Source organism: Somniosus microcephalus, chromosome 3 (assembly GCF_052327205.1).
Source record: "Somniosus microcephalus isolate GS21.2 chromosome 3, FLI_Smic_1.0, whole genome shotgun sequence".
NCBI lineage: Eukaryota > Metazoa > Chordata > Chondrichthyes > Squaliformes > Somniosidae > Somniosus > Somniosus microcephalus.
The window spans coordinates 25,537,897-25,562,611 of NC_140989.1; the positions used below are offsets into that span (position 1 = coordinate 25,537,897).

General features: G+C 47.0%; 1 protein-coding gene across 2 annotated transcripts in view; it reads right to left on the reverse strand.

Annotated features, from left to right (window-relative positions):
- Positions 1 to 21,667, reverse strand: part of LOC147120917 (thrombospondin-2-like) — a 135,642-nt gene extending 113,975 nt beyond the window's left edge. For both annotated transcript variants that reach the window (XM_085979507.1, XM_085979513.1), the window contains exons 1-4: positions 21,493 to 21,667; positions 21,011 to 21,088; positions 20,296 to 20,849; positions 19,959 to 20,037 (exon numbers count right to left, since the gene is read on the reverse strand). In XM_085979507.1, the coding sequence (XP_085835633.1) occupies positions 19,959 to 20,037; positions 20,296 to 20,849; positions 21,011 to 21,083 (706 nt within the window). In that variant the 5' untranslated portion in view covers positions 21,084 to 21,088; positions 21,493 to 21,667. The remainder of the gene's footprint in view (positions 1 to 19,958; positions 20,038 to 20,295; positions 20,850 to 21,010; positions 21,089 to 21,492) is intronic.
- Between the last annotated feature and the right edge of the window lie 3,048 nt (positions 21,668 to 24,715).

The window sequence follows — 24,715 nt, forward strand, 5'->3', positions numbered from 1 at the left end:
AATGTGTGGCAGAAACCCAGGCTGCCCAACAACTCGCAAACCCTCTCAAATTTCCACTGCTGGCAGGCAAGGCTCATAAAAACTTGTCGAATTAGCCCTTAGAATTACCAGCTGTTGACCATCACACAAGAAGTGATTCACCACATTAAAATCTGGGATTAATGAGGGCATATTGGCACTGGTATACCGAATAATGCCAGTAACAGGAAAAATACACAAGCATCATTTCGCTCTGTACAATCGGTCAGTAAAGTTACTGGAAAACACTTGTAACTGTTCCAGAAGATAGACTGGGCCGAATGCGATCTCGTTGAAGAGCTGGCCGAGGTTTTCCTCTTATTCTCAACCAACCTATGGACGAACCCTGATCGCTTATAGATCCAGCTAATTAAAATTCAGGTAGCGCTGAGAATACTGGCCATCTCTTCGCAACAACTTGGCAACTGAGTTGTCGGCTGCTCGGAGACTGCCATTTACACCCCCCGCCCCGGGTCGTTTTAGACAAGATTGTGGAGTTTGAAGGAACGGTCGCGCCACGCGTGGTAAGTGTAGACTTTGGTGGTGTTTCCCACTGACTGTTGCACTGGAATCAAATCACTTGCTTTATCAATGACACCTCCTCACTTTTCTCTGTGCTAAACAACCAAGGCTGTACAATAGCAAAATACTGCGGATGCTGGAAATCCGAAATAACAACAGAAAACGCTGGAAAAACTCAGCAGGCCAGGGCAGCATCCGTGGAGAGAGAAACAGAGTCAATGTTTCAGGTCTGGGACCTTTCGTCAGAACTGGAAAAAAGCAGGAAATGGAAAGCAGGTTTAGGGGCTGGGAAAAGGGGGAGGGGATGAAAGAACTAAAGGGAAGGTCAGTGATACGATAGAAAGCAGGAGAGATTAAGAGACATTGAGAGACAGTAAGAGATATTCAAGGCGAGAGGAGGTGGTAATGGGACAGGTTAAAGAACAAGGGATGGCTCTAGATGGGGTGTGAATTGCGCTGGCAGAATGAAAGACAGCTGCCATGTGGGAGGGAAGTAGAGGGAAAAAAAAGAAGAAAATATAAATATGTGATAGGGGCCGAGGTTATGATCTGAAATTGTTGAACTCTATGTTGAGTCCAGAGGGCTGTAGTAACCAAGGCTGTATGCCTGGCATCTTCAGTGATTATAACTGATAAGTCAGAATATCAAAGTTCGACCCTGCAGGAATAATATTATCACAGTGATATGTTGCGGACATGATAATATCCCAATAGTATCCTGGGGAAATAATATCACAATATATCGCTGGGGAATTGTTAATATCCCAATGATAATCTGATAGGTTGAGAATGTGACAATGATAACTCTGGGGGACGCTAATATGACAATAATTCTCTGGGGGACGATAATATGACAGTGATACTTTGGGGAATTGTTAACATCAGAATGATACGCAAGAGGAATGATACAGGAAACTTTCGATTAACCGGCACCTAAATAACCGGAAATGTCGGTTAACCGGCAAAATTCAGGAGTAGGTTCAGGTAACTTTTATTACTTGTGTTGCTCCATGTGTTGCTGTGGAAGGGTGTGGCTGCAGCTGTTGCTAAGCTACGGAGACGCTTGCAACTTGTGGCCATTGTTTTGAACCTGTTGCTAAGCAACAGGGTTTGTTGCTTTATACGGAGCTCTCAGCTCCGTATCTTTTACTATAGCGTTCGGTTATCTGGAATTTTTGATGAACCGGCACCACGTCGGTCCCGTCCGTGCCGGATAAAAAAAAGTTTCCTGTAGTACCTCAATGATATCCTGGGGGATGATAATGTCCCAATACAACGCTGGGGGAAATGATAATATTATAACGATACTCTGGGGAATTGATAATACAATCCCCACCACTTATAATGTTCATGGTTAAAACAGGCAGCCACTTATGGCAGCTAAAAGAGTGACAACTAGTATCCATTTGCATGAACGTCAATTTCATAGTTCGCGGTCACAGCGTCTTAAGAGCTCCGTGTATTTCGGGCAGAACCAGCTGTGCTTCCTCATTATTGAGCACCTCGTTAGTGTTACTTTCATTAAATCCACCTCCGTATCGGGTCCTTTCTTCTGGTCTGGTGCACCTTGTGGAGTGTGGCCCGTGTCGCTCTCTGATCCTCTTGCCCAATTCCCATTCCTGCAGCTTTTACACCGCCAGCTCATTGGCACTGAAAGGGCCACGGCTTTTTCCTGCAAGAATCTTTCTGATTTCTGTTCCTCCAGCCTTCATTAGCTTTGCTGCGATGTTGAAAGGACTGTACTGTACACATGGAGGCCCCTGGTGTGATATAATGTCCAATAGAACGCCTGAAAAAAGTCTATTTTCTCTCTCTCTCTCGCCCTGTAACAAGCCAAACACAGCTCCCCCATTCCCAGCCTCTGCAATGGGAGTGGGTCAAAAGTCAGAGAAAAGTTTCTGCGATGGTGATTGGATATATCCGGATAAAAACGGTGGAAATGTCGACGTTGCAAGAAAAACAATGATACTCCGGGAAATTGATAATATCACAATAGTACTTTGGGCGATAATAATATAACACTAATACTCTAGGGAATTATAATATCACTATGATACTTTGGGGTAATGTTAATATTACAATAATATCCTGAAGGAATCAGATTATCACAACAACAGTCTGGGGGGTTTATAATAGTTTGTGTTTCGTGACACCGCGCGATGTAATTAACAATATACGCACAGCGTTAACACTCCCGAGTTCAGATAACACACAGCGCTAACACACCTGAGTTCAGATAACACACAGCGCTAACACTCCCGAGTTCAGATAACTCACAGCGCTAACACTCCCGAGTTCAGATAACGCACAGCGCTAACACTCCCGAGTTCAGATAGCTCACAACGCTAACACTCCCGAGTTCAGATAACTCACAGCGCCAACACTCCCGAGTTCAGATAACACACAGCGCTAACACACCTGAGTTCAGATAACATACAGCGCTAACACGCGTCAGTTCAGATAACACACAGCGCTAACACTCCCGAGTTCAGATAACGCACAGCGCTAACACTCCCGAGTTCAGATAACGCACAGCGCCAACACTCCCGAGTTCAGATAACTCACAGCGCCAACACTCCCGAGTTCAGATAACTCACAGCGCCAACACTCCCGAGTTCAGATAACTCACAGCGCTAACACTCCCGAGTTCAGATAACACACAGCGCTAACACGCGTCAGTTCAGATAACACACAGCGCTAACACTCCCGAGTTCAGATAACTCACAGCGCTAACACTCCCGAGTTCAGATAACGCACAGCGCTAACACTCCCGAGTTCAGATAGCTCACAACGCTAACACTCCCGAGTTCAGATAACTCACAGCGCCAACACTCCCGAGTTCAGATAACACACAGCGCTAACACACCTGAGTTCAGATAACATACAGCGCTAACACGCGTCAGTTCAGATAACACACAGCGCTAACACTCCCGAGTTCAGATAACGCACAGCGCTAACACTCCCGAGTTCAGATAACGCACAGCGCCAACACTCCCGAGTTCAGATAACTCACAGCGCCAACACTCCCGAGTTCAGATAACTCACAGCGCTAACACTCCCGAGTTCAGATAACGCACAGTGCTAACACTCCCGAGTTCAGATAACTCACAGTGCTAACACTCCCGAGTTCAGATAACGCACAGTGCTAACACTCCCGAGTTCAGATAACTCACAGTGCTAACACTCCCGAGTTCAGATAACTCACAGCGTTAACACTCCCGAGTTCAGATAACGCACAGTGCTAACACTCCCGAGTTCAGATAACGCACAGCGCTAACACTCCCGAGTTCAGTTAACTCACAGCGTTAACACTCCAGAGTTCAGATAACTCACAGCGCTAACACTCCCGAGTTCAGATAACGCACAGCGCTAACACTCCCAAGTTCAGTTAACTCACAGCGTTAACACTCCAGAGTTCAGATAACGCACAGCGCTAACACTCCCGAGTTCAGTTAACTCACAGCGCTAACACTCCCGAGTTCAGATAACGCTCAGCGCTAACACTCCCGAGTTCAGATAACACACAGCGCTAACACACCTGAATTCAGATAACATACAGCGCTAACACGCGTCAGTTCAGATAACACACAGCGCTAACACTCCCGAGTTCAGATAACTCACAGCGCTAACACTCCCGAGTTCAGATAACTCACAACGCCAACACTCCCGAGTTCAGATAACGCACAGCGGTAACACTCCCGAGTTCAGATAACTCACAGCGCTAACACTCCCGAGTTCAGATAACGCACAGTGCTCACACTCCCGAGTTCAGATAACGCACAGCGCTAACACTCCCGAGTTCAGTTAACTCACAGCGCTAACACTCCCGAGTTCAGATAACGCTCAGCGCTAACACTCCCGAGTTCAGATAACACACAGCGCTAACACTCCCGAGTTCAGTTAACTCACAGCGCTAACACTCCCGAGTTCAGATAACGCTCAGCGCTCACACTCCCGAGTTCAGTTAACTCACAGCGCTAACACTCCCGAGTTCAGATAACACACAGCGCTAACACTCCCGAGTTCAGTTAACTCACAGCGCTAACACTCCCGAGTTCAGTTAACTCACAGCGCTAACACTCCCGAGTTCAGTTAACTCACAGCGCTAACACTCCCGAGTTCAGATAAGCATTAGCACTCCCAAGTTCAGAGAATGCACAGCGCTAACACTCCCGAGTTCAGTTAACTCACAGCGCTAACACTCCCGAGTTCAGATAACGCTCAGCGCTAACACTCCCGAGTTCAGTTAACTCACAGCGCTAACACTCCCGAGTTCAGTTAACTCACCGTGCTAACACTCCCGAGTTCAGTTAACTCACAGCGCTAACACTCCCGAGTTCAGTTAACTCACAGCGCTAACACTCCCGAGTTCAGATAACGCTCAGCGCTAACACTCCCGAGTTCAGTTAACTCACAGCGCTAACACTCCCGAGTTCAGTTAACTCACCGTGCTAACACTCCCGAGTTCAGTTAACACACAGCGCTAGCACTCCCGAGTTCAGATAACGCACAGTGCTAACACTCCCGAGTTCAGATAACGCACAGCGCTCACACTCCCGAGTTCAGAGAATGCACAGCGCTCACACTCCCGAGTTCAGATAACACCTCACACTCCCGAGTTCAGACAACGCACAGCGTTAACACGCGTCGGTTCAGATAACGCACAGCGCTAACACTGCGGAGTTCAGCTAACACACAGCGCTCACACTCCCGAGTTCAGATAATGCACAGTGCTAACACTCCCGAGTTCAGATAACGCACAGCGCTAACACTACAGAGTTCAGATAACGCACAGCGCTAACACTCCCGAGTTCAGATAACACACAGCACTAACACTCCTGAGTTCGGATAACTCACAGCGTTAACATTCCCGAGTTCAGATAATGCACAACGTTAACACTCCCGAGTTCAGATCATGCACAGTGTTAACACTCCCGAGTTCAGATAACTCACAGTGTTAACACTCCCGAGTTCAGATCATGCACAGCGCTAACACGCCCGAGTTCAGATAACTCACAGCGTTAACACTCCCGAGTTCAGATAATGCACAGTGTTAACACTCCCGAGTTCAGATCATGCACAGTGTTAACACTCCCGAGTTCAGATAACGCACAGCGCTAACACTCCCGAGTTCAGATAACACACAGCGTTAACACTCCCGAGTTCAGATAACACACAGCGCTAACACTCCCGAGTTCAGATAACTCACAGCGCTAACACTCCCGAGTTCAGATAACACACAGCGCTAACACTCCCGAGTTCAGATAACACACAGCGCTAACACTCCCGAGTTCAGATAACTCACAGCGTTAACACTCCCGAGTTCAGATAACTCACAACGTTAACACTCCCGAGTTCAGATCATGCACAGTGTTAACACTCCCGAGTTCAGATCATGCACAGTGTTAACACTCCCGAGTTCAGATAACGCACAGCGCTAACACTCCCGAGTTCAGATAACACACAGCGTTAACACTCCCGAGTTCAGATAACACACAGCGCTAACACTCCCGAGTTCAGATAACTCACAGCGCTAACACGCCCGAGTTCAGATAACTCACAGCGTTAACACTCCCGAGTTCAGATCATGCACAGTGTTAACACTCCCGAGTTCAGATAATGCACAACATTAACACTTCCGAGTTCAGATAACGCACAGCGGTAACACGCCCGAGTTCAGATAATGCACAACATTAACACTTCCGAGTTCAGATAACGCACAGCGGTAACACTCCCGAGTTCAGATAACACACAGCGCTCACACTCCCGAGTTCAGATAACGCACAGCGGTAACACTCCCGAGTTCGGATAACACACAGCGCTAACACTCCCGAGTTCAGATAACACACAGCGCTAACACTCCCGAGTTCAGATAACACACAGCGCTAACACTCCCGAGTTCAGATAACGCACAGCGGTAACACTCCCGAGTTCAGATAACACACAGCGCTAACACTCCCGAGTTCAGATAACACACAGCGGTAACACTCCCGAGTTCAGATAACACACAGCGCTAACACTCCCGAGTTCGGATAACACACAGCGCTAACACTCCCGAGTTCAGATAACACACAGCGCTCACACTCCCGAGTTCAGATAACGCACAGCGCTAACACTCCCGAGTTCAGATAACACACAGCGCTAACACTCCCGAGTTCAGATAACACACAGCGCTCACACTCCCGAGTTCAGATAACGCACAGCGCTAACACTCCCGAGTTCAGATAACACACAGCGCTAACACTCCCGAGTTCAGATAACACACAGCGCTAACACTCCCGAGTTCAGATAACGCACAGCGCTAACTCTCCCGAGTTCAGATAACGCACAGCGCTCACACTCCAGAGTTCAGATAACACACAGCACTCACACTCCCGAGTTCAGATAACGCACCACTCCCGAGTTCAGATAACATACAGCACTCACACTCCCGAGTTCAGATAACGCACCACTCCCGAGTTCAGATAACACACAGCGCTCACACTCCCGAGTTCAGATAACGCACAGCACGAGCACTCGTGAGTTCAGGTAAGAGTTGATCTCGGATGGCCCGATTGAAGACCGGCAGCGAGGGGGTCCCGATCAAAACGGCAGCGAGTTGATTTCGGAAGACCCAGCGCAGTGGGCATGAGCAGCAAGGGTATCATCAGACAGGAGTCCCATGCATGCGTGTAATCGGCTGGACTGATGTCATTGTGGTGGCTGAGGAGTCCCGCACATGCACACGGACTGAAATGGAAGTGGTCATTCACGGTCAATATTCACTCCATTTATAACATCACAATAAGGATGATAATGTCACAATAATAGACTGGAGAATTTATAATATTACAATTATACTCTGGGAGAATGATAAGAAAAAAATAGAAAGACTTGTATTTATATAGCGCCTTCCACGACCACAGGGCGTCCCAAAGCGCTTTGCAGCCAATGGAGGACTTCTGAAGTGTAGTCACTGTTGTAATGTGGGAAACATTACAAATAATATCACGATGATATCCTGGGGGTTGATAATATCACGATGGTAATCCAGGGGATTGATAATATCAAGGCTTTATAAGGTTCACTCGAAATCTAAACACAAAGAAACGTGAAAAATGGGGTCTTTTTTTATTAGAACAATATGACAGAAGTGTTTAAAATTATGAAAAGATTGGGCAGGGTAGATAGAAGCAGACTCTTTCCAATAGTTGTGGGGTGTGGAGCAAGTGACCATAGATACACAATTCAATGCAAGAGATTTAGTTCCGAGAACTTCGCATAGAGAGTTCTGAGGATGTGGAATTCACTTCCAGGGTTAAATGGTTGAGGCAGAAACTCTGGCCCGGAATTTCTCGGGAGCTGCTCCTGCTCCACAGCAAACAGGTTTCCGCCTCCCCGGGGCGGGGCTGGGACAGCATTGAGGGAACTCCAGGCCTGGGACAACATTGAAGATTAGATTGGCTCGGTGGATGAAGGGAAAAGGGTTGAAAGGATAGAGGAACTGGGTGAGTAAAGGTGACTGGAACTTTGCTGCCACTAACCTAGCCCGGAGACCACTGCGCTGTTGATCAGTCTTTGAGTTCTTCCTGACGCCAGTCTTAAATTTACTCTCAACCTTCCAGAGTAACAACTCGATTGTCTTCCCACTACGGCATCCAGCTGCTTCTCAAATGAAGTCCACTATCCCGACTTCTTGGCAACTGATTTCAGCTGATGAGCACGCTCTGTGTTAACGCACGCTTCCTGGAACCTGCCTTAGGCATGCCCTTCACAACCCTGAACCTGTGTCCTCTTGTCCTGGTACCTTGGCATATGCGAAAGTAGACTTGTTGATTAACCAGAACTCAAACCCGACATCCTCGAATATCGAATCCCCTCCTGCGCCTTTCCTAACATTACCTTAGCGCGTATGGAAATTAGGAATGTGCCAATGCTAATTACACTTGGAAGAATCTGTTAAGATTTTAAAAGCCTGGCATTTAGCATGTGTCGCATACAAAAGAATTTGACCACACTGCTTTGATTGATTCAGAATTCCCCGATCAAAAATCACTTAAATGCTTACTTCACGGTTTCCGAACATATTTCTCACAAACCTATTATGAAGTCCCTTTAGTGCCCGTGTGGCCTACCCCCCCCGCCCCCACCCCCCCCCCACCGCCTTTATAGCGCCTTTCACAACCACCGGGCGGCCCTAAGCCTTTTACAGCCAATGAAGTACTTTCTGAAGTGAAGTCACTTGTAATGTGGGAAACGTGGCAGCCAATTTGCACACAGCAAGCTCCCACAAACAGCAATGTGATAATGACCGAATAATCTGTGTTTAGTGATGTTGATTGAGGGATAAATATTGGCCAGGACACCGGGGATAACTCCCCTGCTCTTCTTCGAAATAGTGCCACGGGATCTTTTACGTCCACCGGAGAGAGCAGACATGGCCTCGGTTTAACGTCTCATCCGAAAGACGGCACCTCCGACAGTGCAGCACTCCCTCAGTACTGCACTGGAGTGTCAGCCTGGATTTTGTGCTCAAGTTTCTGGGGGGGACTTGAACCCACAACCTTGTGACTCAGAGGCGAGATTAAGAAACAATGTGCTGTTCTAAAGTTATACTGAATTTGATCATAAAGGTTCAACAGTTTTTAAAAAAATCAGTGGAGGCATGTAAGTATGGGGAGGGAAGAATTCCTAAGAATTCCAAATTTCCAGGCACTATAAGTGCACTCCTGCATTGCCAATCCTTTTACCAATGAGTATCTTTCTGTGTGTTGTTAAAATGACACTGAGGGGCAGCATGAGACAGTAATCAAGCTGTAGCTACCTTTCTAAATTCTACACGGTGACAAACTAATGTACTGATGAATCAAAATCATATATCGTTGCAAGGTAACCAAGGTGCTCGACTGCGTAAGCAGAAATTCTGATGGTGAATGGAATGGCTGAAAGAGGTGGTCTTTGTCACGGGAGATTTGTGCACTCAATATACACGCCTTGGAAATCGGCTTTAACTTGGCGAAACCGGTGTTAACAAGGCGGTAAGGGTCTCAAAAAGGGGTCAGTAGACTTACCGCTCCGTTAACACCTACTCTCCGGTAGGCCCCATTCTGAAAGGGGCTGATCCCTGAGCAGCTGCAGCAACCACCTGAATCGGGCGGTAGGCCTCTTTACCCATGCAAATTGGGGTCCCAATGACATAGTTGGGACCCCGATTGCAATTTTAAAGGGACACACATAGGCAGAGTGTGCACGGCATACGCTCCGCTGTCTCTACTGGTATTAAGCGGCCTAAGCCACTCAGAAAATTGTAATGGAGAAAATAATGGGACTTAAGCTGGACAAATCTCCCGGAACTGATAGTTCCCACCCCAGTGTATGAAAAGAAATAGGTGAAAACATTACAGATGCATTAGTCATAATTTTCCAGAGCTCTAGATTCGGGTATTGTGCCTTTGGATTGGAAAATTGCAAATATCACTCCATTATTTAAGAAGGGTGGGACGGTGTAAAACCAGAAAACTACAGATGTGTCAAGTTAACATCAATTCATGGAATGACCCAGCACTGAAGGAGGCCACTCGGCCCATCGTGCCTGTGCTGGCTCTTTGGTAGAGCTATCCCATTAGTCCCACTCTCCTGCTCTTTCCCCATAGCCCTGCAAATTTTTCCCCTTCAAGTATTTATCCAATCGTCTTTTGAAAGTTACTATTGAATATGCTTCCACCACCCTGACAGGTAGAGAATTTCAGATCATAACAAGTCGCTGCGTAAAGAAAATTCTCCTCATCTCGCCTCCGATTCTTTTGCCAATTACCTCAAAACTGTGTCTTCTGTTTAATGACCCTTCTGCCACTGGAAACAGTTTCTCCATATTTACTCTATCAAAACCCTTCATGATTTTGAACACCTCTATTAAATCTCCCCTTAACCTTCTCTGCTCTAAGGATAACAACCCTAGTTTCTCCAGTCTCTCCACGTAACTGAAGTCCCTCATCCCTGGCACCATTCTAGTAAATTTCCTCTGCACCCTCGCCAAGGGCTTGACATCCTTCCTAAAGTGCGGTGCCCAGAATTGGACACAATACTCCAGCTGGGGCCTAAACAGTGATTTATAAAAGTCTAACATAACTTCCTTGCTTTTGTACTCCGTGCCTCTGTTTGCTTCCCGTGTGCTTTTTTTTAAACAGCCTTCTCAACTTGTCCTGCCATCTTCAAAGATTTGTGTACATACACCCCCAGATCTCTCTGTTCCTGCACCCCCTTTCAAATTGTACCATTTAGTTTCTATTGCCTCTCCTCGTTCTTTGTACCGGAATGCATCACTTCGCACTTCTCTGTGTTAAATTTCATCACCCATGTGTCTGCCCATTTCACCAGTCTGTCTCTGTCCTCCTGAAGTCTGTTACTATCACTTCGCACTACATTTCCGAGTTTCGTGTCATCTGCAAACTTTGAATTTATGCTCTCTATACACAAGTCCAGGTCATTGATATATATCAAAAAAGAGCAGTGGTCCCTGGGGGCCCCACTGTACATCTCCCTCCAGTCTGAAAAACAACCGTTCACCGCTACTCTCGGCTTTCAGTCCCTTAGCCAATTTCATATCCACGCTCCCACTGCCCCTTCAATTTTGCTAATAAGTCTATTATGTGGTACTTTATCAAATGCCTTTTGAAAGTCCATATGCACAGCACTACCACACACCCTTCACCAACCCTCTCCCTTATTTCATCAAAGAACTCAATCAAGTTAGTCAAACACGATTTGCTTTTAACAAATCTGTGCTGGCTGGCATTTATTAACCCGTACTTTTCCAAATGACAATTAATTTTATCTCTGTTTATTGTTTCTAAAAGTGACGTTAGTCTGGCTGGCCTGTACTTACCAGGTTTAAGCCTCTCCACTTTTTTGAACAGGGGTGTAACATTTGCAATCCTCCAGTCCTCTGGCACTGCTCCCATATCGAAGGATGATTGGAAGATTGTGGCCAGAGCTTCTGCTATCTTCAAGTTTACTTCCCTCATCAAGCTAGGATGCATCCCATCTAGATCTACTCTGAGTGCTGCCAACCTTTTAAGTACCTCCTCTTTATCTATTTTTATTATCCTATCCAATTTCTCTACCACCTCCTCCTTTACTGTGGCATTGGCAACATCCTCTTCTTTAGTGAAGACAGATGCAAAGTACTCATTTAGTACCTCAGCCATGTCCTCTGCCTTCACTGGAAGATCTCCCTTTTGGTCCCTAATCAGCCTCACTTTTGACTATCCTTTTACTATTTATATGTTTATAAAGGACTTTTGGGTTCCCTTTTATGTTACTCGCTAATCTATTCTCATACTCTCTCTTTGCCCCTCTTTCCTTTTTCAGTTCTCCGCTGTACTTTTTCTATTCAGCTTGGTCATCTACTGTATTATAAGCCTGACATTTATCAGAAGCCTCCTTTTTCTGTTTCATTTTAATTTCTATGGGGGAAAAATTCGGTTGCTTTGCGCCTCCTGTTAGCTCCCCAAGGGGGCACTAACGGGGCACAAAGCCCCTAGCGCCCGGGCGCGGCGCCGCTAATGCCTCCCGCGAGATTCAGCGGGAGGTTAGTGGCAGCAGTAGCCGGTAGCGCCCCACGGCGCTGCGCCTCTGACGATGACATCATCGCCGTGCGCAGCACCCCGCTCGCAAACTTGGCTCGTGCCCCCTGACCTACCGCCGGACGCTATGTCCAACAGGGTCAGGGGGGGCGGTTTTTGCGGCCAGGGCGGCGCAAATTCGAGGGCAGGTTCCGGGCGGCCTTTTGTTTTTGAGCTGCCTGCCGGCTCCCGCCGCCTCTCGCCTCCTCCTGCGGAGTGCCGGCCGCGATCGGGCAGCCCAGCACTGCTCTCGAGTGCCGGGCTCTTTGCCGACACCCCGCAGGGCCCCGGGGAGGGAGGCTGGCAGTACCGCGGCGCTACATGCCGAAACGCGTGGCGCTGCTGCACATCGCGCCGCGATAATCAATGGGAGCGCTTCCAGTAGCGTCTCGTCTCCTGCTTGGGGCGCTCCCATTCAATTTCGGGCGTGGGGACACCAACTTTTTCGGGGAGCTACAAGTACAGCCCCGGCGAAGTTATCGCCCGAAAGGGGGCGCGAGCCAATTTTCCCCCCTATGTCTTTAGTCATCCAGGGAGCTCTAGCTTTGGATGCCCTTCCTTTCCCGCTCGTGGGAATTACAGGGAAGTTACTGGAATCTACCATCAAGGACAGAGTTGCTGAGCACCTGGACAAGCGTGAGCTGATCAAAGGGAGGCAGCATGGATTTGTGCAGGGTAGGTCATGGCCGACTAATATGGCAGAATTGTTTTGAGGAGGTCACCAACATGGTGGAGAGGGGAGTGTCTGTGGATGTGGTCTGTATGGACTTCCAAAAGTCGTTTGACAAGGTTCTTGCAGGAGAGGATTAGCAAAAGTAAAAGCGGATGGAATTGGAGGTAATCTTGTGACATGGGTCGGTAATTGGTTGGGAGGAAGGATGTCATTGTGATATGCATCTCCAATGGGCTTTCCCTCCCTGTAGTGGCAGCAATTTCCTTTTATTAATCTTTGAAGTAAAGCAGCTCATTTTCACCCAGACAGAGACACTGGTGTGACCCCAGTGCAAAAAACAAGACAGCCGCGATCTCTTCCTGGAATGAATTCCATCCGTGGAACCCACGCACAGCATTATAAAGTATTGTCTTACATCCCCACACTGCCAGAAGAACAGCTCTGCTCTCAGTGAGGGCGGTAGGCACGCGATCCAATTTGCTGTGTGAAGTGTCCCGGGTACCACAGCTGAGACATGAGCTGAAAACAAACTGCTGCTGATATTCGCAATGAATAGCATTGAGTAATCGTTGGCAACAACTGGTGTCTCCTTCATTTGCATGTGTGACTGATGGGATCCTGGCAACGACACTCAAGCAGAACACTGTAGTTATTGCCAGTGAGTGCGGTCGAAGCTTTTTTTTTCAAGTGCGTTCCAACAATGTCACTGAGTTCAGTTGCTAAGCCCACCATCCAACGTGGAACTGAACTGTCCAGACCAGAATCTTCCCTGGGTTGACCTTAGGGGCTGCGCTGAGTTACTGATCTTACTGATGAATGCTACTGCTGGCTTCAACAGACTAGGAGGAGAAAATATATAACACAAGATTGCAGGATGGGTTGAGTCAAGAAGGCCCTTTGGCCCATTTGATCACATCCTTCCAGAACATTAGTCTTCCTGTTACAGTACCTCGCTGTTTCTTGAACAAGTCCAATATTCTGGCCTCAGCCATCCTTCATAGCAATCTCATCCAGCTGCTTATCACCCTCTGTTTAAATACTTTCTGAACTCCCCTGTTCGTCTTCAAAATTGTGGCATGGAATATTTTACGTCCACCTGGAAGGGCAGACGGGGCCTCGGTTTAACGTCTCATTCGAAAGACGGCACCTCCGACAGTGCAGCGTTCCTTCCGTACTGCACTGGAGACTTTGTGGTCAAGTCTCTGGAGTGGGAACTGAGGCGGGGAGATTTAAATCAATAGAGGAAATAGGGAAGGGGAAAACGCATACCATCAACGCAAAATACAATCACTAAAGAAAGAACAGAGCGCAAAAAAAAGACAAGAGAATAATAGCACCAGCTATCCATAGAGAGATGGAGAACAAATCGATAAGCACCAAATACAACAAACCGATACAACTCGCAAAGTTACTCAGCAAGCTGTGAACACAGATTTTACACCAACTGTTATTATAAGGGACTTTCACAAAGGCCTGGAGATAAGTAAAGCAGCGGGATTCTGCACAGTGTTGGCGGGCTGCCCATTAACAAACCCGTATGCTGTCACACTCGCCGCCCGCCTCACCGATCAGCCCGACAATTCACATGAAGGTGGAAGTTCAGAACCAGCGCCAAAACAGTGGTGGTCACCTCAGGTGCTGGGAACCTGCAGTGATGTACATGACATGTAGCCGTTGTCCGTATGAACAGCGGGATTTCGGGCCAAAGGTTGTTTCCATCTGGGCAAAGCTGGCGCTACAATTAAATGTAGATTTGTCAGACTTACCTCGCTGGGATTCTAAAACTAAACAACACGAACACCAGCTCCACTCCGTACAATCTTCTTCTCTACCTTGTCAACTCTTGTGATATTTAGCAACAATTGACGGAGATTGATATTGGGTTGCCTGACATCGGGAGCACAAAAAGCAGAGCGGATGAGCTCACAAGTTCCTGCCATGACATTCCCAGGCGCCTGACATTTGCAGTGTGGTTTGATGTTCCCTCATCACAAAGCGTTACTAGGTTTCTCAGGGAGTTAGGAACCACGTGACTGCCTTGTTTAAAAATTGTATGCATTACAATGTCAGTTATGCAGATTGTGTCATTTGGACTGTGTTTGCTATCGGATACAAGTGGAATGAATCTAGAACTTCCTAGGTGTCATGGAGTAGGGCTACAAGGCAAGGGCTCGGTCAAATTGAGATAGTGGCCTGGAGTTTCCTCAGAGCTGCTCCTGCTCTGCAGTTGTAACTACGTCGGAAGTGCGACGGACACTCCATTTATGCGCACCAACAGGGTTTACGTTACACTTCCAGTAGAGTAAAAGTGGAGTGGGAACAGCTCTGAGGAAACTCCCAGCCAATATCGTAATTAGAGCAAGTAATTAATTGCAGAAAGTGGTCCCTTATCATTCAGATCCATCGGACAGCATTTCCCGGTCCCTGGGACTTTTTATACAAAATTGCAGCACTCAGGCAGGCAACGCTACAGGGGATGACACAGGGACAGGAGTGGGCCATTCAGCCTCTCGAGCCTGTCCTGCCATTCAATGAGATCATGGCTGATCTGTTTCTCAACTCAATTTACCCGCCTTGGTTCCGAGGGGGAAAAATTCAGTTGTTTGCGCCTCCCGTTAGCGCCTTAAGAGGGCGCTAATGGGGCGCAAAGCAACTAGCGCCCGGGCGCGGCGATGTTTGCGCCGCTCGCAAAATTAACCAGACATTTTGCGGCGGCGCTAAACACTACCGCCACGATCTCCTGCGCCGGCAGACAGTGATGTCAGTCGAGCGCGCAACGCCCCGTTAGCGCCCCGGACCGGATATTGAGTGGCGCCCCCTGCCTTACGGCCTGCCGCTAGCAATGACAGGTTGAGGGGAGCGTTTTGCAGTCAGAAAGGGACGAGGGGAGCGCTATTTAAAGGCGACCGCTTCCTGCCTTCTTTTGTCGGTGACATTTTTGCACCACGTATTCTGAGAGACTTCTGGAGAGATTCAACGCAGTGTGAAGGAGTTTTGAGTACTGAGCAGCACTTTGCAGGTTCATTTTGATTTGCCCTTCCTTGCTTCGCCAGCGCTCTGAGGTAGCGCCTCGCTCCTCGGCCTTTGCGCCTTAAGACAGGTGTGAAGCGCCTGATTTAGCGCTCCAATCACCTCCAGGGGCGATAAAAGCCAAGTTTGCTGTCGGAGGCGATAATTAGCGCCAGGCACTAAACTTTGCGCACGGCCGATAATGGCGCCCCAAACGGGGCGATACTGAATTTTACCCCCCCCTATCCCTTAATACCGTTACCTAACAAACTTCTATCTCAGTTTTGAAATTTTAAATTGACCCCCAGCCTCAACAGCTTTTTAGGGGAGAGAGTTCCAGATTTCCACGACCCTTTGTGTGAAAAAGTGCTTTCTGACATCACCCCTGATCACTGGTTCGAATTTTAAGGTTACGCCTCCGAGTTCTGGAACCCTTCACCAGAGGAAATAGTTTCTCTATCTACACCATCAAATCCTTTAATCACCTTAAACACTTCAATTAGATCACCGCTTAATCTTCTACGCTTAAGGGAATACAAGCCTAGTCTACGTGACCCATTCTCATAATTTAGCCTTTTTAGCCCCGGTAACATTCTGGTTGAATCTGCGCTGCACCCCCTCCAAGGCCAACATATCCTTCTTGAGATGCAGTGCCCAGAACTGGACGCAGTGCTCCAGATGTGCTCTAACCAGAGCTTTGTACAGCTGCAGTATAACTTCCAACCCTTTGCATTCCAGACCCCTTGAGATGAAGGCTAACATTCCATCGGCCGTTTGATTATTTTAGTACCTGCCCGCTAGCTTTTAGTGATTTCTGTACATGGACCTCTAAATCTCTCCGCTCCTCCACGGTTCCCAGCTTCTCACCATTTAGAAAATACTCTGATCTATCTTTCTCAGGTCCAAAATTGGATGACCTCATACTTCCCAACATTCTGCCACAGTTTTGCCCATTCACTTAAGCTATCAATGTCCCTTTGCAGCTTTCTGCTGCAAGTGCGGAAATTCTGCAGGATTTATCCTTGGACATCAAGCCCCAGAAAAATCACTCGACTGAATCGTAACCCAGGAGGGTCCAGTTTGAGCAGTTCAAGAACATCATCAAGAGTTTAGAAGAATGAGAGGTGATCTCATTGAAACATACAAAATTCTTACAGGGCTTGACAGGGTAGATGCAGGGAGGATGTTTCCCCTGGCTGGGGAGCCTAGAACCAGGGGTCACAGTCTCAGAATAAGGGGTCGGCCATTTAGGACTGAGATGAGGAGAAATTTCTTCACTCAGAGGGTGGCGAATCTTTGGAATTCTCTCCCCCAGAGGGCTGTGGAGGCTCAGTCGTTGAGTATATTCAAGACAAAGATCGATAGATTTTTGAATATTAAGGGAATCAAGGAATATGGGGATAGTGCAGGAAAGTGGAGATCAGGTAGAAGATCAGCCATGATCTTATTGCAGTCTCGAAGGGCCAAGTGGCCTACTCCTGCTCCTATTTCTTATGTTCTTATGTTCTTATCTGAGCCCCAAGCTGGGATCAATGTCTTTGAATCCAATTCTTGGTATTTTCTGTCTAACTGGCGGCTTGCCTTATTCAGCTACTTGCTGTAATTTGTTCTGACTGAGGACCTAGTGCTGGTGTCTACCTATAGGGGAAGAGCAGTTTCTTGGTGGTGCAGATTTTCCGCTCCGTGAGTTTTCAAGTCAGGTGTGGCAATGGTTTCACAAGAAAAATAAAACATTTAATGGGATTGAGGCAGTTGGTACTTCTGGTAATTTTTTCCCCCTCTGGTCTGGCATTTTACTGTTTGCTCCTTTACTGTAGTGACCTTGACAGAAATATCACCAAGATTAATGCAGCAATTGGTGATATTTAACCAAAACAATAACGGCATCAAGTGCTTCTGCAGTACAACAACCTGGAACCATTTCAATGATACTGTGAGGCAACAACACGTCATACTTCTTATGAGGAGAACATTAGATAGCTGGGAGTTTCTTTTAAGGCTGTTGCGCACTTAATGGATTCAGTTGAGATCATAAACCAAGTACTACTACACCCCTGACGTACCCCAAACCACCTCTAGGGTAGTTTCTTCTCCTGGGAGACCCTGCGAAATCCACCAGTGAATTTTATAGCATTTTACACTATTTTAGGGGACATGGGAACAGGAGTAGGCCATTCAGCTCCTCGAGCCTGAGGACATTGACAGTCTCTGCCCGACCCCCTCCCCCTCTTGACATCTTAGAACTTCGTGAACTCTGCAACAATAATGCAGCCTATAAAAAAGTACACGGCTAACCCTTTATAATCACAAGTCCACACGACAGATGTCTAGGCTGAGGGAGTTCAACCATCTTGAAAGAGCACCCAGCCCCTCATCACAGCATTCAGCTGTTAGTAAGATGATTCCAGGGCTATGGGGAAAGAGCAGGAAGAGGGACGAATTGGAGTGTTCTTTCAAAGAGCCGGCACAGGCACGATGGGCCAAATGGCCTCCTTCTGTGCTGTGCGGTTCTATAAATAAAGGGAGTTAGGTTTGCCCGCACTGGAAACAATAGAAATCCCTGAGGGAGAACATGGTCCAAGTTTTTGAATGGGACTTCATCAGAATGAAGGCTTGAGCTGTTCATAAGTTAAAGTCCAACTACTTCACGCCAGGAATAACAACAGGAAACGCTGGGGAAGAACTCAGCAGGCCAGGCAACATCCGTGGAGAGAGAAACAGAGCCAACGTTTCAGGTCGGTGACCTTTGGGCGGAAACAGACCTGAAACTTTGACCTACTTTCCTCTCGCCACGGACGCTGCCTCTTTCTATTTCAGCATCTGCAGCATGTCGCTTTGTGTTCATGGAGTTGTCTGCCACCTAGTGCACTGAAAGGTTAAACCAGTTAACGAAATATAAATGGCCCAATTCCTGAGCCAATGGGAAGATGGCGCTCCTCGCTGCAGGAGGAGGTAGGTGAATTAAGTCCAAGCTAGGTCCTGCTCTAAGACTTGTGTGAGTTGGGTGAACAGAAAAGCAATATCTATCGCCTACCTCCATAATCATTCCCCCCCACCCCTATTATTGAGTTTTGCCGTTGGAGATTATCCCACCATCTATGACTGCCAATATTTCCCTTATTGATATCTCAGCAAGGCCATTGTGGCTACAGGGATTATTCCCGAAGTTTCACACTTTTGACAGCTGGGGTTTTCTATAATACATGCATTGCACTTTGCTGGATTATGCTACCGTTCTATAGTCTGCTGTTAACACTGAATATTTTGACATAACTATCAAAAATTCTGACATAAGTGATCCAGTTTTCCATTCGCATATTTTTGCCAAGTACCATTCCAATCAAATTCTCCACATGCTGAATTTATTTTTAAAACTGCCCTCTGCCCACACGGGTATCTCAACCCCGTGCCTTCAAACAAAACCTAACAGTTCAAAGATTGAAGCCAACTTTTCCGACAACCTGTCCCAGAATCTCTTCTCAAGCGACTTAAACCTGTCGATGATACTCATTCATTCCGATTTGGAGGCTGCACGTTCCTTTCTTTAGTTTCGCAATACTTCCCAAAATAACCCCAACTTGAAAGTGTTCTCCAATTCATTTTTGTTTGTGAAATAAAAATCAATGTATTATTATTGTTATATAATAGCAGCTGTCAGGCCTCTGGGTGTGACCAAGGCAAGAGGCTCCGCCCAATCTGACAGCAGACTATGCTCCACGTAACAACCACCCTAAACGTTACTTGATAGAGACCACTGTGGCTAAAGGGAAATGGGAACACAGGAACAGGAGTAGGCCATTCAGCCCCTCGAGCCTGTTCCGCCATTCAATGAGATCATGGCTTATCTGCGACCGAACTCCATAAACCCGCCTTTGGCCCATATCCCTTAATACCTTTAATTAACAAAAAGCTATCAATCTCCCGATTTAAAATTAACAATTGACCTTGCGTCAATTGCCGTTTGCGGAAGAGAGTTCCAAACTTCTACCACCCTTTGTGGGAAAGGATTTCATTTTGAGGTTATGCGTTATCTCCGGCGTATTTCAGAGTCGAACAAAACTGAACTGCAAAAACAATTCAAAACCTGCTTCACTAAACACACCTTTACGAGCGGACTGTAAATTCAACCTTACCTGTCTGGAGGCAGCCTTTATTCCGCAGAATATCCGCCATAGAAGTACCAAATATAAATTTTACATTCTGCAAGAAGCCCTGGGGACAAAATAGCAACACAATTAATTTATTACTATTAAGGACTGGGCTGTGGACAACCAAAACGGTCACTTATATATATATATACAACATCAGTAGATACAACACTGATATTTGGAATTATTGAAGAATGGATACATTCACCATGTGTAATAATCAGAATTATATCATTACCAATTCCAATCAAGAGTTTGATTCCTAGAGGCATGTTTGCGGCCAAAGCTGCCAGTGATAGGCTCCCATAAGGGGCTTACATACCTTGAAGTTCCTCCCTGGTGTTAGTCCTTTGGCCACATACAGTTTGCTGTTGGTTGCAGTCAGTTGCTCATAAAAAGGGTCATCGAGGATGAAGCTATCGGCAAGTTCACAACCCACGTACAAGTGAGCATTCTCCCCATTCACTTGGATGGTGATGTTCTTCCACTGGGAATCAGCGATGTCCACGTCTTGGAAGGAGACCAGGCTCTGGGACTTCTCCACCGAATACTGGAAGTCCAGAGTGTTGGCCAGTCCGTTGGATATGACCTCCAGCTGGCGTTTGTAGCCGGGGCCCTCGATGGCCAGCAAGGTGCCCCGGCTTTTCCTGTCCTGTCTGAGGCTGGCCACCAGGATGAAACCCTCCTGGTACTGCATGAGCCGGACGATCTCCTGCAGCTTCTCGCCGGAGGCTGGTGGGATCTTGTCGAATCTGGAGAACCGGAAAGCCGGGGTGGTGAGGTCGGGACCTCGAAACAGCTTCACTCCCGCGGTTTGTCTGTTCACGTTACTGATTGCGAACAGATCGAAGACAGTCTCCTCTTCGGGACCAACATCTAGAAGCGACCACAAAAAGAAAAGAACCCCAAATAAATAAATACCAAGAAGAAGATAATAATCAGAGAGTTAGCCCAAGGTGGTGTTAGTTTATCAGTCGTTGAGATAGTTCAGGAATGGCACTTAAAGTGGATGGTAGAAGCAAGGGGATGTTCCTTACCGAGAGGTTGGCTCCTGACTCCCAATCCCAGTAGCACAGACACAAGCCAGCGCAGTCCATTGCCCCGCACCATCAGTCCTGCAAAGATAAGGACAGCGCTCTTCAACAAGCGGTTTCAACCCGGGATAAGAAGCGGGCAAAGCAACCGGTCCCCCACTTTCACATCTCCACCCCGACCTCAATATTGGACATTCATATCCCCCGTTATCCGCAATTAATATTAAAGTTTACAATAACGTGAGAACTTTTGATGGCATGGTGCTACATAAATGCGTTTTTGTTACAAAGGCTGTGGCGGCAAATCAACTTAAATTTCGCCAAAGTCTGGAAAAACCCTGCAGGAATCTGCTTTAATATTTTTGCATTTCATTCAATCAGGCAGGCAAAAATCAAAAAATGAAATGCACTCGGGAACGAAGATGTTGCCAGTTTGTATATGATAAGCAGAAGAAAAATGCAACAAATGTAACGGATGTCCTCACCTGGCGTTGGAACTCCTCAAAGATGCAGCGAATTGTCCTGTTTGAGCGCAGCTCTGGTGTCAGGGACTGTACAGTGTGTTGTGGACCGGTTGGCCAGTCCTGCACGCTGCACTGACTGGGCTTGTGAAGGCGCCGGCTTCTGAAAGCTTAGCAACTGGAAATAGCCGGACCGCAGCTCGGGGCTGCTCTTTTTATACACTGAGGTCGGGGGGGGGGGGGGCTGTCAATCAGGCCAGAGGAAGTGCTACTCATTCAGCCCGCCAGTGGAGTTACATAATCCGTCTCCCACCCACCCTGATCGCCTCATCCGCAACCCACACTCCTCGCTGCAGCTACCTGGGGAGCCAGCCTGGGTTTACAGCCTCCTGCTATTAACCCCCCCCCCCCCCCCCCTCTCTATCTCAAATCGACCCCTTTACAATGTGGACGGGGACTGGGAGGAGCGAGTGTGCAGCCCTCGCGTGTGAAGGGCAGACACACAGTCTGAGATGAATGTGACTATTGTAAATTAATAACAAAAAACCATTGGATTGCGCGGAATTCACAGACCTTTCACCACGTGGAGAGAAGGGCAGGAAGCATTGCAGCCGTTTCAATGTGTATATTATAAAACAGTCGGATTAATTCAGTTTAAGCCTATATATATTTATGAACACATTTTTTTTTTAAACCCATCTATTTCTTCCCAAGTGCATTTTAATTTTTGCCCGGTTGAACGAAAATTCCATGCAATATATTAAAGCACATCTCCGCATTTTTTTTTTGCTTTCAAACTTTCTTGTGTGAAGTTAAAGTGGAGGCTGGTTGACTCTCACGTTCCTGTATTTATATGGCGCTTTAAACATGAAAATGGTTTTAAATATACATATTAATTACCAATATGCACCCGTGGCTAATGTGGAATATTAATGTAAAATATTAAAGCAGATTTGTGCTTTAATATACACATATAGATATAATAAAGGGGAATTCCTTCACATAGCAGTCGCCAAACACAGGCTTTAAAGAATTTTTAAAAAGGCATGAATTCCTCTCCTCCCCTCCTCAACTCCTTGTTTTGGGCGGCTTGTTGACACTGGGCTGAGGGTGGGCGCCGCTCCGATAAACCATGTACTGGATCTCCATTCTCACCAATATTTTTTTACCAAGTACAAATGTGCCCCTTTCAGCACTGGTATACAGGAATATGCACTGTACGCAGATACAGCACAAGCAGCTTTAAACCTGGGCAATGGCTGGGAGAGGGTGATAGTAGACGGCAGATTCGTTCATGCGCCATCTCTTCTGTCTGTTCTGACGCGAGCGTTAGCTCTCTTATTTTAAACGGGTCAACACCTCCACTGGGTTAACACATCCACTGGGTGAACATCTCCACTGGGTTAACACATCCACTGGATTAACATCTCCACTGGGTTAATATCTCCACTGGGTGAACATCTCCACTGGGTTAATATCTCCACTGGGTCAAAACCTCCACTGGGTTAACTCATCCACTGGATTAACATCTCAACTGGGTTAATATCTCCACTGGGTTACCATCTCCACTGGGTTAACTCATCTACTGGATTAACATCTCCACTGGGTTAATATCTCCACTGGGCGAACATCTACACTGGGTTAACTCATCCACTGGATTAACATCTCCACTGGGTTAATATCTCCACTGGGTGAACATCTACACTGGGTTAATATCTCTGCTGGGTTACCATCTCCACTGGGTTAACTCATCCACTGGATTAACATCTCCACTGGGTTAATATCTCCACTGGGTGAACATCTCCACTGGGTTAACTCATCCACTGGATTAACATCTCCACTGGGTTAATATCTCCACTGGGCGAACATCTACACTGGGTTAATATCTCTGCTGGGTTACCATCTCCACTGGGTTAACTCATCCACTGGATTAACATCTCCACTGGGTGAACATCTACACTGGGTTAATATCTCTGCTGGGTTACTAGCTCCACTGGGTTAACTCATCTACTGGATTAACATCTCCACTGGGTTAACTCATCTACTGGATTAGCACCTCCACTGGATTTTAACTCCAGCTGGATTCCCCATTCAGGCCTGAGTTAAAATTACAGTCGGGTCTCAATGATGTCATCGGGCTGTAACATGCATAGGTACAGAAGGACCCCGTTGACTCCGGGATCGTGTCCTTGCCGCCTGCTCAGGAGAGCGGGTTAAAATTGCAGATGTTGCAAACATGGCGGCTTTCGGACAGATAAGAACCAGGGGCGATTGTAACTGCTCACCCGCCAAGTTTCTGCTGAGCGAGTAGAGTTAAAATCACCCCCCACAGAAACAGGCCATTCAGCCCAACCAGTCCATGCCGGCGTTTATGCTCCACTTGAGCCTGATGGTGACTGAAGGTGAGCAAACAATTGCTTATTCGCAAAGAGTTCGGCAGTCAAGAGAGAATTGCTCAATTCAAGGAGTTAATTCTCTACTTTGAAGAGAAAATAAAACGTTTTCTGCTCCTGGCTGGAGTGATAGAGTGAGTCTGCAATGCATTATTTTCTACACAACCAGGACATCACATCTGCTGCATCAGGACAATGTTCTACAAACTGCATAAGCCAAGACTTCCTCCCACTTTCATATTTCTGTAATTTCTTTGGTGGGGGGAGTGGGGGTTTGAAGGTAAATGTTCTGCTTGTCAAGGTATGGGACGTCAGGGCTGAGCAAATCGATATTTTTCTACTTTTGGCACCCAGTTTCAGCATCAAAGCATTCCCCGATCAGGTACTGCACAGGTCAGATGCAGATTGATTTCCCCTCAATTCATCCCGAGCAGCACACTTCAGAAGATCATCTCCTGACGGTGCCAGTGTGAATTTTACATTTCACACATTAGCTTTCTTTATGAGTTGCATTGTTAGCTTAAAGCCAATTTGTTCTTAATTATGGGGCGGGTTTGTACTGTGGACCCGTGCCTGCGAGGAATTGGGTTAAGAGTTATGCGGGCTTGTTTTCGTTAAGTTGGCAGAGAGAGGCAACTTTCCAATCCCTCTAGGAAAGAGAGGGCTGAGAAAAAGAAAGACTTATATTTCTATAGCACCTTTCATGACCACCGGACGTCTCAAAGCACTTTACAGCCAATGAAGTACTTTTGAAGTGTAGTCGCTGTTGTAATGTGGGAAACACGGCAGCCAATTTGCACACAGCAAGCTCCCACAAACAGCAATGTGATAATGACCAGGTAAACTGTTTTTGT